The sequence below is a fragment of the Schistocerca serialis genome, chromosome 8 (assembly GCF_023864345.2).
Source record: "Schistocerca serialis cubense isolate TAMUIC-IGC-003099 chromosome 8, iqSchSeri2.2, whole genome shotgun sequence".
NCBI classification, from domain to species: Eukaryota; Metazoa; Arthropoda; class Insecta; order Orthoptera; family Acrididae; genus Schistocerca; species Schistocerca serialis.
This window is the reverse complement of record NC_064645.1, coordinates 97,091,092-97,105,569: the sequence shown is the minus strand read 5'-3', so window position 1 is coordinate 97,105,569 and position 14,478 is coordinate 97,091,092. Positions and strand designations below refer to the sequence as shown.

General features: G+C 41.7%; 1 protein-coding gene across 1 annotated transcript in view; it reads left to right on the top strand.

The window, feature by feature from the left end:
- The window catches only part of LOC126416601 (exosome complex component RRP41), a 37,640-nt gene extending 26,637 nt beyond the window's left edge, over positions 1-11,003 (top strand). Inside the window, exons 3-4 of the mRNA XM_050084357.1 lie at positions 9,853-10,062; positions 10,706-11,003. Of these exons, the coding sequence (XP_049940314.1) occupies positions 9,853-10,062; positions 10,706-10,882 (387 nt within the window). The 3' untranslated portion in view covers positions 10,883-11,003. The remainder of the gene's footprint in view (positions 1-9,852; positions 10,063-10,705) is intronic.
- Positions 11,004-14,478: the final 3,475 nt, after the last annotated feature.

Sequence of the window (14,478 nt, the reverse complement as noted above, 5' to 3'; positions counted from 1 at the left end):
AAAGTCAATGTGGGCTGTGCTGCTATGTTACTGTGAGCAGCCTATGCAGGTCTGCAGTGTAAAGTGCTTCCCTGAACATCTTCTGGCACTTTCATATTGATAATGCTACCAGACAAAAAATATTCCAGCGCTTACGTAGCATTTCGCTCGATAGAAGGCAGCACCAGCACCACCTGTGAAAACGGACAAATAATATGAAAACTACATTACAACTACTACATAACGAACTATCCACACAGATGAATGGTCACCAGTAAAGCTGTAGCCAAATGCCAACTTGTTGCACAGCATACAAGCTACCTGACATAATGTGGTAGAGTTCAGCTTCTTCAAAACATGTGCCATTTACGAGGAGAAGTCCCCAGCAGTAGAATGAACATTTTGAAACCATCTATATGGTGATCCAGGTTAAGGTTGCAAGTATTAACCTGGTGGGCCCTTGTTTGTGAGTAACTTAAGAAAACAAATTCTGAGCTTTCACACGATGTCTTACAGCTTTAAAAAAATAAACTGTATGTGGATTATTTACGTAGCATAATGGATATACAAGCCTCAAGTGCAAATGTTATGGGTTCATCTCTCATGAGGTGCTGTGAAATTCTTCATTTTTAACTCTTTATCAAAATGACTTTGATAATTATTTTTATTCAGTTCATTGGTTGAATGTAATTTATCATTTTTATTCCTTCGCCATGTCATTTTTATCATCATATTTTTCAGTTGCTCTGTTTTTCTTCCTACAATTCTTTCTGCACATAGAATCTTTGTCCATGTGATTTTAGTTAAACCCATTCGTTAACATCGATTTAATTTCTTCTGTTTCATCATCCTATATTTTCAACAATGTTATTGCATTTATTATTCATTATTTCTGTTCCCCATTTGGCTTGAATTTAGTTTTGCTTATAATCTGTTCTTTCATTTAAATCTTCATCTGCATTATTTTTTCCATAGTGCAATAAGAATTTGTTTTAAATGTTTGTATGGTGATTGCCATCCAAGAAAACATACATCTTGTGAGGAAAATTGTGTTTTTGACACCAAATGCACATATAAATAGATTTTCGTCTTTTGGTATTTAACTGATACATTGGCATTCCCAAATGTTTGGATATTGTGATAGATAAATAAAAATAATTATATAATTAAATTCCCATACACAGAGATTCCAGCTGGAAAGAGTGTGCTAGGAAGAAAACACGAGAGCAATTGAAAAGTTATCATGGTCATTAAAATGACATAAAAAGGAATAAAAATTAAAAATGCACATTTAAACCCATTAACTGAATAAAAAATGACTTAAGTAATTTTGATAAAGAGTAAAAAATAAAAATAAAAATTGTAGCACCTTATGAGATTTAAACCTACAACCTCCTGCATATGAGGCATGTACTACAACCTTTCCACTATGCTATGAGTCCTTGTAACATTTCTTTTCTAATGCTATAGGGCATCACATGAAATTCAATCCTCCCCCCCCCCCCCCCCCCCTCCCCCGCCGTCTTATTACTGGCAAATGGTTTCAAACAATCAGTCCTACTGCTGGGGATCTCTCCTTGTTAGATGCCCCCAAAGTCAGCGTCAGCTTTCCCTGTTAGATATCTTTTGTTCCTGCCCCCATGCTAGCTTCACACTCCTAGAACATTTCTACTCCACCTTATTTCACCTACTACATCTTCCTTTCCTCATCTCTTCTTCACTCTTTGATTTTCCTTCTTACCCCTCTACTTTTGTCTCAGAACTTTGCTGGTGGTCCTTTTAATTGTTAAGTACTTCACCTGCACATCTGCATGCACATGTGTGCACGAAACATATTAAGCTTAAATGCAAAGTCTGTAAAGAAAACTTTGATTCACTCTCTCTAACTTTAACAAAACTTCCTTTCAGCCATTCCTTTTTTCTTGGACTTTGTATGATTTGAGGCTGGGCCTGAATCATCTGAGCATTGATTTTTCTTGATATTGGTTTGCATTTCAGTTGCAGTATGCTCCTGTTCTGTCCATTGTGGCATATACACAACTGAGGCAGCAAGTTGTGTGCACCATTGCAACAATCCTCATACAAAAGTAACAACCCACATACAAAAGCAGCATATGTTCATTATACCATCGCAAGGAAGTGTTTCACTTAGAGCAAGAGATACTAGCTCTGGCTAATAGCAAAGAATGTAGTACATTAATGCAGATATTATGTGACTAGGAATGTCGCATGATTTTTTGCAGGTTGTTGTCGTGTAAGTTTTTTGCCATCTGATCTCTTGTTGCAAGAAGACTGGACTTTTATAAGTGACAGAATATACCGTTCAACTGCCTCCACAGCCAAACTGTTAGCATTGCTCCCTTCCGTGCAGAAGGATCCAGGTTCGATTCCCAATGTCTTGTCAGATTTGATCTGAGTTAGGGAGGTCTAGAATGGGGACCACTCAGCCTAGTGGGACCATTGCGTTTTATTTACTGGTGATAATGGCTGGAAGCATTATCAACAAGCTGAACACATCCCACAATCATAGATTGCTCCTCACAGTGCCTTGTAATCAGCAGTCGGAACAGGTCTAAGGCCGAATCTGTGAGTGATATTTATGTTTTTAATATTGTAGTATGGGTGTCTGTGCAAAGTGTCCATAAGCTGCAGGTGACCGGATCCTTATCCTGAGTTTTATTCTTAGCTTAAAAGTCACATTTATTCTTCTACAAGTATTTCCCCCACAACACTTAATTTATTATTTGTGCATTTAATGTTTTGCATCAACATCGTTACAAAACGCCTAGCAATTTGATTAAGTTAAGCTATGTCAGAAATGCAGCTGTTTGCCAACAGTATCTTGTGGCTAATGTGCATCATCTTAAAATGATTTAGTGTTCTTTCCTGACAAGTTGAACTATGTCAATTTTCTAAGTTTCCTAACCGGGCGAGTTCATCATAATCGCTCACATTATTATCAGCTCACTTGGCAAAAACCTAAAATATAAAATAACTACTCACTTCTAGGTTGTTTTTTTATGGTAGGCAAGTACAGGGAAACTTAAGATCTGGTTTCTATATTATTAAGATCCCTTCTTTTCCATTTCAGAAAGCTCATAATTACATATATACATTTGATTACTCACACACCCTCTCTGATGTATCTGTTGCTGATAATCTACATGCTCTGCGAGAAGTGGTATTGGAAGCTGCATGTACAGTGAAATCATTTGCAGACAAAAAAGCAACCATGCATGTTTTGTCCAAAAATTGACAATTGCTGCTGCACATTTTCTGAACAACAAAACATGCTACAACTTGTGATACGACTGGAGCATCAATGCAATGCTACAGGAGACAAGAATGTTCTCCATTTTTTGCAACCAGCCATTCACATACCCTTCTTAACACTCTGAGCCATGATTCAGAGCTTTTGCAACATCGGTGGTTTCATCCTTCAGGCACTTGTACTTAAAAACGAAAAGCATGAAATAGTGGATTGTGGCGGAACCACTAGCACTCAAAGGATTAAGATTGTAGTACCTACGGTAATATTTTGATTGAGGTATGGAAATGACTTGTTCAATCAGAGATGTGACAATTGCTTTTCTGTCACCTCAATGGCTTTGTAAGATTGAAATGGACGTCTAAAAAGTTTGTCACTTGACAAAGATAACATGGGCTCTGAGGTAATGCTCTTCTCTGAAAATAATCATCTTGTGAAGCAATGCATTAGTCAGACAACCTCTCAAACATAGCCTCATTTTTTAATTTTAGAGGGCCTTGGTCTTTCCAGATTGTACCTATAAATTAGGCTCTGTGTGCTATACAGGGTGATTCAAAAAGGATACCACAACTTTAGGAATTTAAAACTCTGCAACGACAAAAGCCAGAGCTAAGCACTATCTGTCGGCGAATTAAGGGAGCTATAAAGTTTCATTTAGTTGTACATTTGTTCGCTTGAGGCGCTGCTGACTAGGCGTCAGCGTCAGTTGATGCTAAGATGGCGTCCGCTCAACATAAAGCTTTTTGTGTTATTGAGTACGGCAGAAGTGAATCGACGACAGTTGTTCAGCGTGCATTTCGAACGAAGTATGGTGTTAAACCTCCTGATAGGAGGTGTATTAAATGTTGGTATAAACATTTTACAGAGAATGGGTGTTTGTGCAAAGGGAAAAGTTCTGGACGGCCGAAAACGAGTGATGAAATTGTAGCACGCATCCAGCAAGCATTTGTTCGCAGCACAGGAAAATGGACTCGCAGAGCTAGCAGAGAGCTGCAAATTCCACAATCAACTGTATGGAGAGTCCTACGAAAAAGGTTAGTTATGAAACCTTATCATCTGAAATTGGTTCAAGCACTGTCTGCAGCTGATAAGATTAAAAGAATCGATTTCTGTGATTTTATCCTTGCTCAAATGGAAACAGATGAATCTTTCGTTTCAAAGATTGTGTTTAGTGATGAAGCAACTTTCCACACTAACGGGAAAGTCAACCGTCACAATGTCTGTATATGGGGCACTGAGAATCCGCGGGAAACAACTCAGTATGAACGTGACTCGCCTAAGGTGAACGTTTTCTGTGCCATTTCAGCCAGTAAAGTTTTTGGTCCCTTTTTCTTCGAAGGTGTTACTGTAACTGGACTACAGTATCTGGAGATGTTAGAGAATTGGCTGTTCCCTCAGCTCGAACAAGAAGCACAACAATTCATATTTCAGCAGGATGGAGCGCTCTGCCTGTGAGTGGACATGTGGCTGCTCCTTCAGCAAGGTCCGAGCAGGCACACGGGGGGAGGGGTTTATTAGTTATTGGGAGCTCCAACGTTAGGCGGGTGATGGAGCCCCTTAGGGAAATAGCGGGAAGGTCGGGGAAGAAGGCCAGTGTTCACTCTGTCTGCTTGCCGGGGGGTCTCATCCGAGATGTGGAGGAGGCCCTACCGGCGGCGATAGAGAGCACTGGGTGCACCCGACTGCAAATTGTTGCTCATGTCGGCACCAATGACTCCTGCCGTCTGGGTTCAGAGGTCATCCTCAGTTCGTACAGGCGGTTGGCGGAATTGGTGAAGGCGGAAAGCCTCGCTCGCGGGGTGAAATCAGAGCTAACTATTTGTAGTATCGTTCCCAGAACCGATCGCGGTCCTCTGGTTTGGAGCCGAGTGGAAGGCTTAAACCAGAGGCTCAGACGATTCTGCGGAGATCTGGGGTGCAAATTTCTCGACCTCCGCTATCGGGTGGAGAAATGTAGGGTCCCCCTGAATAGGTCAGGCGTGCACTACATGCCGGAAGCGGCTACAAGGGTAGCGGAGTACGTGTGGAGTGCACATGGGGGTTTTTTAGGTTAGAGAATCCCCTCCCGACAAGACGCCTCCTGAGACGCAGCAAGGTAGGAGTAGGCAAAATGCAACAGGGAATAACAATATTAATGTGCTAATAGTAAACTGCAGGAGCGTCTACAGGAAGGTCCCAGAACTGCTCTCATTAATAAACGGTCACAACGCTCATATAGTACTAGGGACAGAAAGTTGGCTGAAACCAGACATAAATAGTAATGAAATCCTAAACTCAGATTGGAATGTATGCCGCAGAGACAGGCTGGACAGTGAAGGGGGAGGCATGTTTATAGCGATAAGAAGTGCAATAGTATCGAAGGAAATTGATGGAGATCCGAAATGTGAAATGATTTGGGTGAAGGTCACGGTTAAAGCAGGCTCAGACATGGTAATTGGATGTCTCTATAGGCCTTCTGGCTCAGCAGCTGTTGTGGCTGAGCACCTGAAGGATAATTTGGAAAATATTTCGAGTATATTTCCCCACCATGTTCTAGTTCTGGGTGGAGATTTTAATTTGCCGGATATAGACTGGGAGACTCAGACGTTCATAACGGGTGGCAGGGACAAAGAATCCAGTGAAATTTTTTAAAGTGCTTTATCTGAAAACTACCTTGAGCAGTTAAACAGAGAACCGACTCGTGGCGATAACATATTAGACCTTCTGGTGACAAACAGACCCGAACTATTTGAAAAAGTTAACGCAGAACAGGGAATCGGCGATCATAAAGCAGTTACGGCATCGATGATTTCAGCCGTAAATAGGAATATTAAAAAGGCGAGGAAGATTTTTCTGTTTGGAAAAAGTGACAAAAAGCAGATTTCAGAGTACCTGTTGGCTCAACACAAAAGTTTTGTCTCAAGTACAGATAGTGTTGAGGATCAGTGGACAAAGTTCAAAACCATCGTACATAATGCGTTAGATGAGTATGTGCCAAGCAAGATCGTAAGAGATGGAAAAGAGCCACCGTGGTACAACAACCGAGTTAGAAAACTGCTGCGGAAGCAAAGGGAACTTCACAGCAAACATAAACATAGCCAAAGCCTTGCAGACAAACAAAAATTACGCGAAGCGAAATGTAGTGTGAGGAGGGCTATGCGAGAGGCATTCAATGAATTCGAAAGTAAAGTTCTATGTACTGACTTGGCAGAAAATCCTAAGAAATTTTGGTCTTATGTCAAAGCGGTAGGTGAATCAAAACAAAATGTCCAGACACTGTGTGACCGAAATGGTACTGAAACAGAGGATGACAGACTAAAGGCCGAAATACTAAATGTCTTTTTCCAAAGTTGTTTCACAGAGGAAGATTGCACTGTAGTTCCTTCTCTAGATTGCCGCACAGATGACAAAATGGTAGATATCGAAATAGACGACAGAGGGATAGAGAAACAATTAAAATCGCTCAAAAGAGGAAAGGCCTCTGGACCTGATGGGATACCAGTTCAATTTTACACAGAGTATGCGAAGGAACTTGCCCCCCTTCTTGCAGCGGTGTACCGTAGGTCTCTAGAAGAGCGTAGCGTTCCAAAGGATTGGAAAAGGGCACAGGTCATCTCCGTTTTCAAGAAGGGACGTCGAGCAGATGTGCAGAACTATATACCTATATCTCTAACGTCTATCAGTTGTAGAATTTTGGAACACGTATTGTGTTCGAGTATAATGACTTTTCTGGAGACTAGAAATCTACTCTGTAGGAATCAGCATGGGTTTCGAAAAAGACGGTCATGTGAAACCCAGCTCGCGCTATTCTTCCACGAGACTCAGAGGGCCATAGACACGGGTTCACAGGTAGATGCCATGTTTCTTGACTTCCGCAAGGCGTTCGATACAGTTCCCCACAGTCGTTTAATGAACAAAGTAAGAGCATATGGACTATCAGACCAATTGTGTGATTGGATTGAGGAGTTCCTAGATAACAGGACGCAGCATGTCATTCTCAATGGAGAGAAGTCTTCCGAAGTAAGAGTGATTTCAGGTGTGCCGCAGGGGAGTGTCATAGAACCGTTGCTATTCACAATATACATAAATGACCTTGTGGATGACATCGGAAGTTCACTGAGGCTTTTTGCAGATGATGCTGTGGTGTATCGAGAGGTTGTAACAATGGAAAATTGTACTGAAATGCAGGAGGATCTGCAGCGAATTGACGCATGGTGCAGGGAATGGCAATTGAATCTCAATGTAGACAAGTGTAATGTGCTGCGAATACACAGAAAGATAGATCCTTTATCATTTAGCTACAAAATAGCAGGTCAGCAACTGGAAGCAGTTAATACCGTAAATTATGTGGGAGTACGCATTAGGAGTGATATAAACTGGAATGATCATATAATGTTGATCGTCGGTAAAGTAGATGCCAGACTGAGATTCATTGGAAGAATCCTAAGGAAATGCAATCCGAAAACAAAGGAAGTAGGTTACAGTACGCTTGTTCGCCCACTGCTTGAATACTGCTCAGCAGTGTGAGATCCGTACCAGAAAGGGTTGATAGAAGATATAGAGAAGATCCAACGGAGAGCAGCGCGCTTCGTTACAGGATCATTTAGTAATCGCGAAAGCGTTACGGAGATGACAGATAAACTCCAGTGGAAGACTCTGCAGGAGAGACGCTCAGTAGCTCGGTACGGGCTTTTGACAAAGTTTTGAGAACATACCTTCACCGAAGAGTCAAGCAGTATATTGCTCCCTCCTACGTATATCTCGCGAAGAGACCATATGGATAAAATCAGAGAGATTAGAGCCCACACAGAGGCATACCGACAATCCTTCTTTCCACGAACAATACGAGACTGGAATAGAAGGGAGAACCGATAGAGGTACTCAAGGTACCCTCCGCCACACACCGTCAGGTGGCTTGCGGAGTATGGATGTAGATGTAGATGTAGATATCTGTCCGTAACTACCTGAACGTCAACTACCCGAGGCGATGGATCGGCCGCCATTCAGCCCGTGACAGAGCACTTCATCACTGGTCTCCAAGAAGCCCTGATCTTACCCCCTGCGATTTTTTCTTATGGGGGTATGTTAAGGATATGGTGTTTCGGCCACCTCTCCCAGCCACCATTGATGATTTGAAACGAGAAATAACAGCAGCTATCCAAACTGTTACGCCTGATATGCTACAGAGAGTGTGGAACGAGTTGGAGTATCAGGTTGATATTGCTCGTGTGTCTGGAGGGGGCCATATTGAACATTTCTGAACTTGTTTCTGAGTGAAAAAACCTTTTTAAATACTCTTTGTAATTATGTATAACAGAAGGTTATATTATGTTTCTTTCATTAAATAGACATTTTTAAAGTTGTGGTATTCTTTTTGAATCACCCTGTACATTGCCTCAGAAACTAGCCCAGAAAATACACTCAAAACAGGACCACTTCTAAGCATCTGCAGTGAATGTTGATGCAGGTTGGAGTTGGTGTCAGACGTCCACTCTGACCAACCCTAGATTAGCTCATACTCAGTCAGTTTACCTGAAGAACAAGGTGCATATTATTGTGTACTCATATGAGTGAGAACGTTGTCCCACATTGATGAACACACTGGTGTGCTACATATACTGCACATTTATGCTACTAGTGTATTCCAGTTTCACTTCTATGAAGGACTGGATTACACAGATGCCATTAGGGGTAAACACTGTGTAGTCAGCTCAGTGGCTTTGCGTGGTTTTTAAGGGACTAGTATACTAGTAAAATACAGCACCTGTAATTTTTACCCCAGCATTTATCCACAGACTTCCAAAATGATGTACTTTTAACAAAGGTGAATAGGGGCTGTGCAACAACAGGAATGCCTTTTGAGGTAACATGGTTGTTGTCATCAGTCTCACTTGATTCAACCTTTTCCTAAGCCTTTCAGGGACATCTTTGTAAAACATTTGGTTGACAGTTTGTCCTGGAGGAACAGATTCTGTATGTACGATATCACTATTGTCAAAAAACCAAATCAGCGTTTCCAGAATGAGATTTTCACTCTGCAGCAGAGTGTGCGCTGAAATGAAACTTCGTGGCAGATTAAAACTGTGTGCCGGACTGAGACTCGAACTCGGGAACTTTGCCTTTCGCGGGCAAGTGCTCTACCAACTGAGCTACCCAAGCATGACTCGTGTCCCCTCCTCATGGGCAAAGGTCTCGAGTTCGAGTCTCGGTCCGGCACACAGTTTTAATCTACCAGGAAGTTTCAAATCAGCGTCGTTTTAATCTTTGATTTGCTCATTTGTTCAGTCGAGGAGATGTCTCAGTGTGCCACTCCTCACTTTGCCACTTTGTCTCAGGATCACATTCTAAAATCCAGGCTTCATCATCTGTGATTACACGACTAGGGGTTCCGCACACGTGTGTGTGTGTGTGTGTGTGTGTGTGTGTGTGTGTGTGTGAGAGAGAGAGAGAGAGAGAGAGAGAGAGAGAGAGCACTGGAAAAAGAGTATTCACGCAAAAATTAATCACATCTGTGCTGTTACGTGTGACTGTGCACCAGTTAGCTTTGCCTGTCCTCATTTTTATGGATTGTTTGCATCCAGGAGTTTCTGCTATTTTAATATTTTCTATAAGTATTCATTTTTCAGGTTCTGCAGGCTGACGGTGGAAACTACTGTGTTTGTGTTAATGCAGCTACTCTTGCATTAATTGATGCTGGTATTCCCATGAAGGAGTACATGATATCTTGCTCAGCCACTCTAGCGAGTAACAATAAACCAATGGTTGACATAAGCCACGTGGAAGAAATTTCTGGTGGATGTAATCTTACAATTGCAGCTTTGCCAATATCTGGCCAGGTAAGTCTTTGCTTTCATATTCTTGAGTATTGCATTCTTGAAAAGGAAGAAAAGTTTCCATTCTAGAGTTAAATTTTGTTGCCAGTGAAATAAGCATTCATGAAAAACAGCAGTATATATTTATTTTATCTTCGTATTGACCAACTGGTATCGTGTAGCATTTTCAGTTCTTCTTTATTTCTTTGCTGTTTCCTTTGTTTTGCAGTACTCCTTCATCTTCTCCACACATTGTCTTTTCTGTTTTTCATGTTTTTCCTTAGTCTTTACATTTTCTGCCTTGTAAGCCTCCTAAATTTAGTATTTTATTCTTTCTGTTATTTCCAGTTCCCTGATATTGATCTTTTCAGTCCTTTTTTGATCTCTATAATCTGTGGTGTTGTGGACTTCTTTCTCTAGAAATACAATATTATTTGTTTCATTAGCATTTTTTCATTCATTTGTTAGAGATGCCCAAAGGAGATTAACCTTGGCTTTGCCATTACTTCTGATATTTTTCTGTATAGACCTGTTTTGGTAGATATCCTCATTTTCAGTAATAATAATAATAATAATAATAATAATAATAATAATAATCCATTTTCAGTATATCTAACACTTTTATTTGTTGTATTTCAGTAACGGCACCTTGTTTTTTTAATTTCAGATAGCTGTAATGGAGATGTCACAGAGGTTTCATATTGACAGTTTCCATGAAGTGGTAGAGTGTGCACTGGAGGGATGTCGTGAAATCCATCGGATTTTGAATGCACAAGTAATTGAACATGTACAAACTGCTGGTGTTGCATCCAACTGGGGAATGAAGTCTGCAAATGAACTGTGATTTAACTTTTACGTAAAAACAATAACTTTGAACTTGTCTGTGGATTCTAAATTATGTTGTGGCAACAAGTATTGAGAGTACTATATTTTGATACTATAAAACCATTTCATTGTGTCTACAACCCTTATTTTGTGATAAGATTCTTGCAATTCCAAACCTGTTGTGAATGAGATCCTTCCCCTGTCTTCCTTGATAACTGCAACTATCTGATCATTATATGTGTACAAAAAGCGGGGGGAGGGAGGGAGGGAGAGAGAGAGAGAGAGAGAGAGAGAGAGAGAGAGAGAGAGAGATGCTGTAATGCTGTATGTTGTGAAGTGCCAAGGTGAGTAAAGCCATTACATCCTGTACACTATGCTGGAGAGGCATTTAAACTGTATGTTAGGAACTATATATGAAGGTTGTTTTTTAAGTAAGGACCATTTTTATTTTTTAAAAAAGATACAAATACTTTTGTAAAAAAAAACTTTTTTTTTCTGATTCTACACACTTTTACCTATTTTTCTACATAGTTGCCTTGTTTATTTAAGCACTTGTCATACCGTATAACTAAGTTTTTAATTCCCTCTTCAAAGAATTCGGCCGCCTGCTCCAACAGCCAAGAGTTCACGGCCGCTTTCACTTCATCGTCGTCATTGAAGTGCTGCCCGCCAAGATGGTGTTTCAGGTACCAGAAAAGGTGAAAATCGTTAGGAGCAAGGTCGGGGCTGTATGGTGCATGGTCCAAAACTTCCCAGCCGAAAGAATCAATCAAATCCCGAGTATTTTGAGAGGTGTGAGGCCTAGCGTTATCGTGCAGGAGCAAAACTCCTTTTGTCAGCATGCCGCACCTTTTGTTTTGAATTGCTCTGTGGAGCTTCTTTAGAGTTGCACAGTAGGCATCTGAATTGATTGTCGTTCCTCATGGCATAGAGTCCACTAGCAAAACACCGCGCCGGTCCCAGAACGCAGTTACCATAATCATGCGCTTTGACAGCGTCTGTTTGGCTTTGACCTTGACGGGTGAGGTTGTGTGTCACCATTCCATCAATTGTCGCTTGCTTTCGGGAGTGATATGGGGTACCCATGTTTCATCTCCAGTGACAATTTGACTCAACATGTCATCCCCTTCTTCTTCGTAACGAATCAAAGAGTCCAATGAAGTGGCAAATCTCTTCCCTTTGTGGTCCTCTGTGAGGAGTCTGGGTACCCACCGAGAACACAGTTTCTTAAAGTTTAGGTTTTCAGACACAATTTTGTACAAAACCGATCTTGAAACTTGTGGAAATTCCAAAGAAAGAGTGGAAATTGTGAATCTTCTGTCCTGACGAATCTTTGTTTCGACTGCAGGCACCAAATCATCAGTGATCACAGAGGGCTGGCCTGAGCGTTCTTCGTCGTGGACGTTTTTACAGCCATTTTTAATCTCTAACCCAATGACGCACTTTACCTTCACTCATTGCATTCAAGCCATAAACTTCTGTTAACTGACGATGAATTTCTGCAGCTGATAGGCTTCTCGCGGTCAAAAAACGTATCACTGACCGTATCTCACACGCGGCAGGCAATTCAGTAATTGTAAATATTATAAAGTAGCACAGTGATGCGTACACGTCAGCTACAGAGCTGCAACTTGCATCAGTGTGAACGGGAAGGATGCCGGCAAGTGGCGCGGTGGCTTGTTACGGAGTCCACGCGAACTACGGGACTATATGCGCGAATGGCCCTTACTTAACCCTTTTAGTGCCAAATACGATCTGATCGTGATCCAGATTTTCAGCGAAAAATACCAGTAACGATCTGATCGTGATGCCTTTCTCATTCATTTTTTTCGCGCTTGAAGGCAAAGTTGTTAGTATTTCCTAGCGAATGAGAAAGGCATCACGATCAGATCGTTACTGGCAGTTTTTGCCGAAAATCTGGATCACGATCAGATCATATTTGGCACTAAAAGGGTTAAAAAACAACCCTCGTACATTCACTAAAGGTTCACTACAGTAATTGAAATTGGCTCCACTGTTTTTCTTGTTATACATAAATGATCTGTCATTGTATATCCAAGAGTAATTTCATACAGCAGGTATTATAATCATGCCAAATGGAGTAATTTCAACACTTGAAAATACAGATATTTATTTATTTAAAGTTATAACTGGTTCTTTCCAAGTGGACTGTCACAGAATTTGAATAAAACACAATAAATGCAATTAAGTATTGGATAAAGTGTGACCACACCATTAGAAATAATGCACGAGTATAAATCTATAAAAGAAACAATATTCTGAATTTCTATATTTTTTATATATAAAAACAAAGATGAGGTGACTTACCGAACGAAAGCGCTGGCGGGTCGATAGACACACAAACAAACACAAACACACACACAAAATTCAACCTTTCGCAACAAACTGTTGCCTCATCAGGAAAGAGGGAAGGAGAGGGGAAGACGAAAGGAAGTGGGTTGAAGGTGTTGATCTACGTAGGCAGAGATACATGCAGTCTCCCATCCTTCATCAAAGACACCAACCACTTCCTTGAACGCCTGGAATCCTTACCCAATCTGTTACCCCCAGAAACCATCCTTGTAACCATTGATGCCACGTCCTTACACACAAATATTCCGCACGTCCAGGGCCTCGCTGCGATGGAGCATTTCCTTTCACGCCGATCACCTGCCACCCTAACTAAAACCTCTTTCCTCATTACCTTAGCCAGCTTCATCCTGACCCACAACTTCTTCACTTTTGAAGGCCAGACATACCAACAATTAAAGGGAACAGCCATGGGTACCAGGATGGCCCCCTCGTACGCCAACCTATTCATGGGTCGCTTAGAGGAAGCCTTCTTGGTTACCCAAGTCTGCCAACCCAAAGTTTGGTACAGATTTATTGATGATATCTTCATGATCTGGACTCACAGTGAAGAAGAACTCCAGAATTTCCTCTCCAACCTCAACTCCTTTGGTTCCATCAGATTCACCTGGTCCTACTCCAAATCCCATGCCACTTTCCTTGACGTTGACCTCCACCTGTCCAATGGCCAACTTCACACGTCCGTCCACATCAAACCCACCAACAAGCAACAGTACCTCCATTATGACAGCTGCCACCCATTCCACATCAAACGGTCCCTTCCCTACAGCCTAGGTCTTCGTGGCAAACGAATCTGCTCCAGTCCGGAATCCCTGAATCATTACACCAACCACCTGACAACAGCTTTCGCATCCCGCAACTACCCTCCCTACCTGGTACAGAAGCAAATAACCAGAGCCATTTCCTCATCCCCTCAAACCCAGAATCCCCCACAGAAGAACCACAAAAGTGCCCCACTCGTGACAGGATACTTTACCGGACTGGACCAGACTCTGAATGTGGCTCTCCAGCAGGGATACGACTTCCTCAAATCCTGCCCTGAAATGAGATCCATCCTTCATGAAATCCTCCCCACTCCGCCAAGAGTGTCTTTCCGCCGTCCACCTAACCTCCGTAACCTGTTAGTTCATCCCTATGAAATCCCCAAACCACCTTCCCTACCCTCTGGCTCCTATCCTTGTAACCGCCCCCGATGCAAAACCTGTCCCATGCACCCTCCCACCACCACCTACTCCAGTCCTGTAA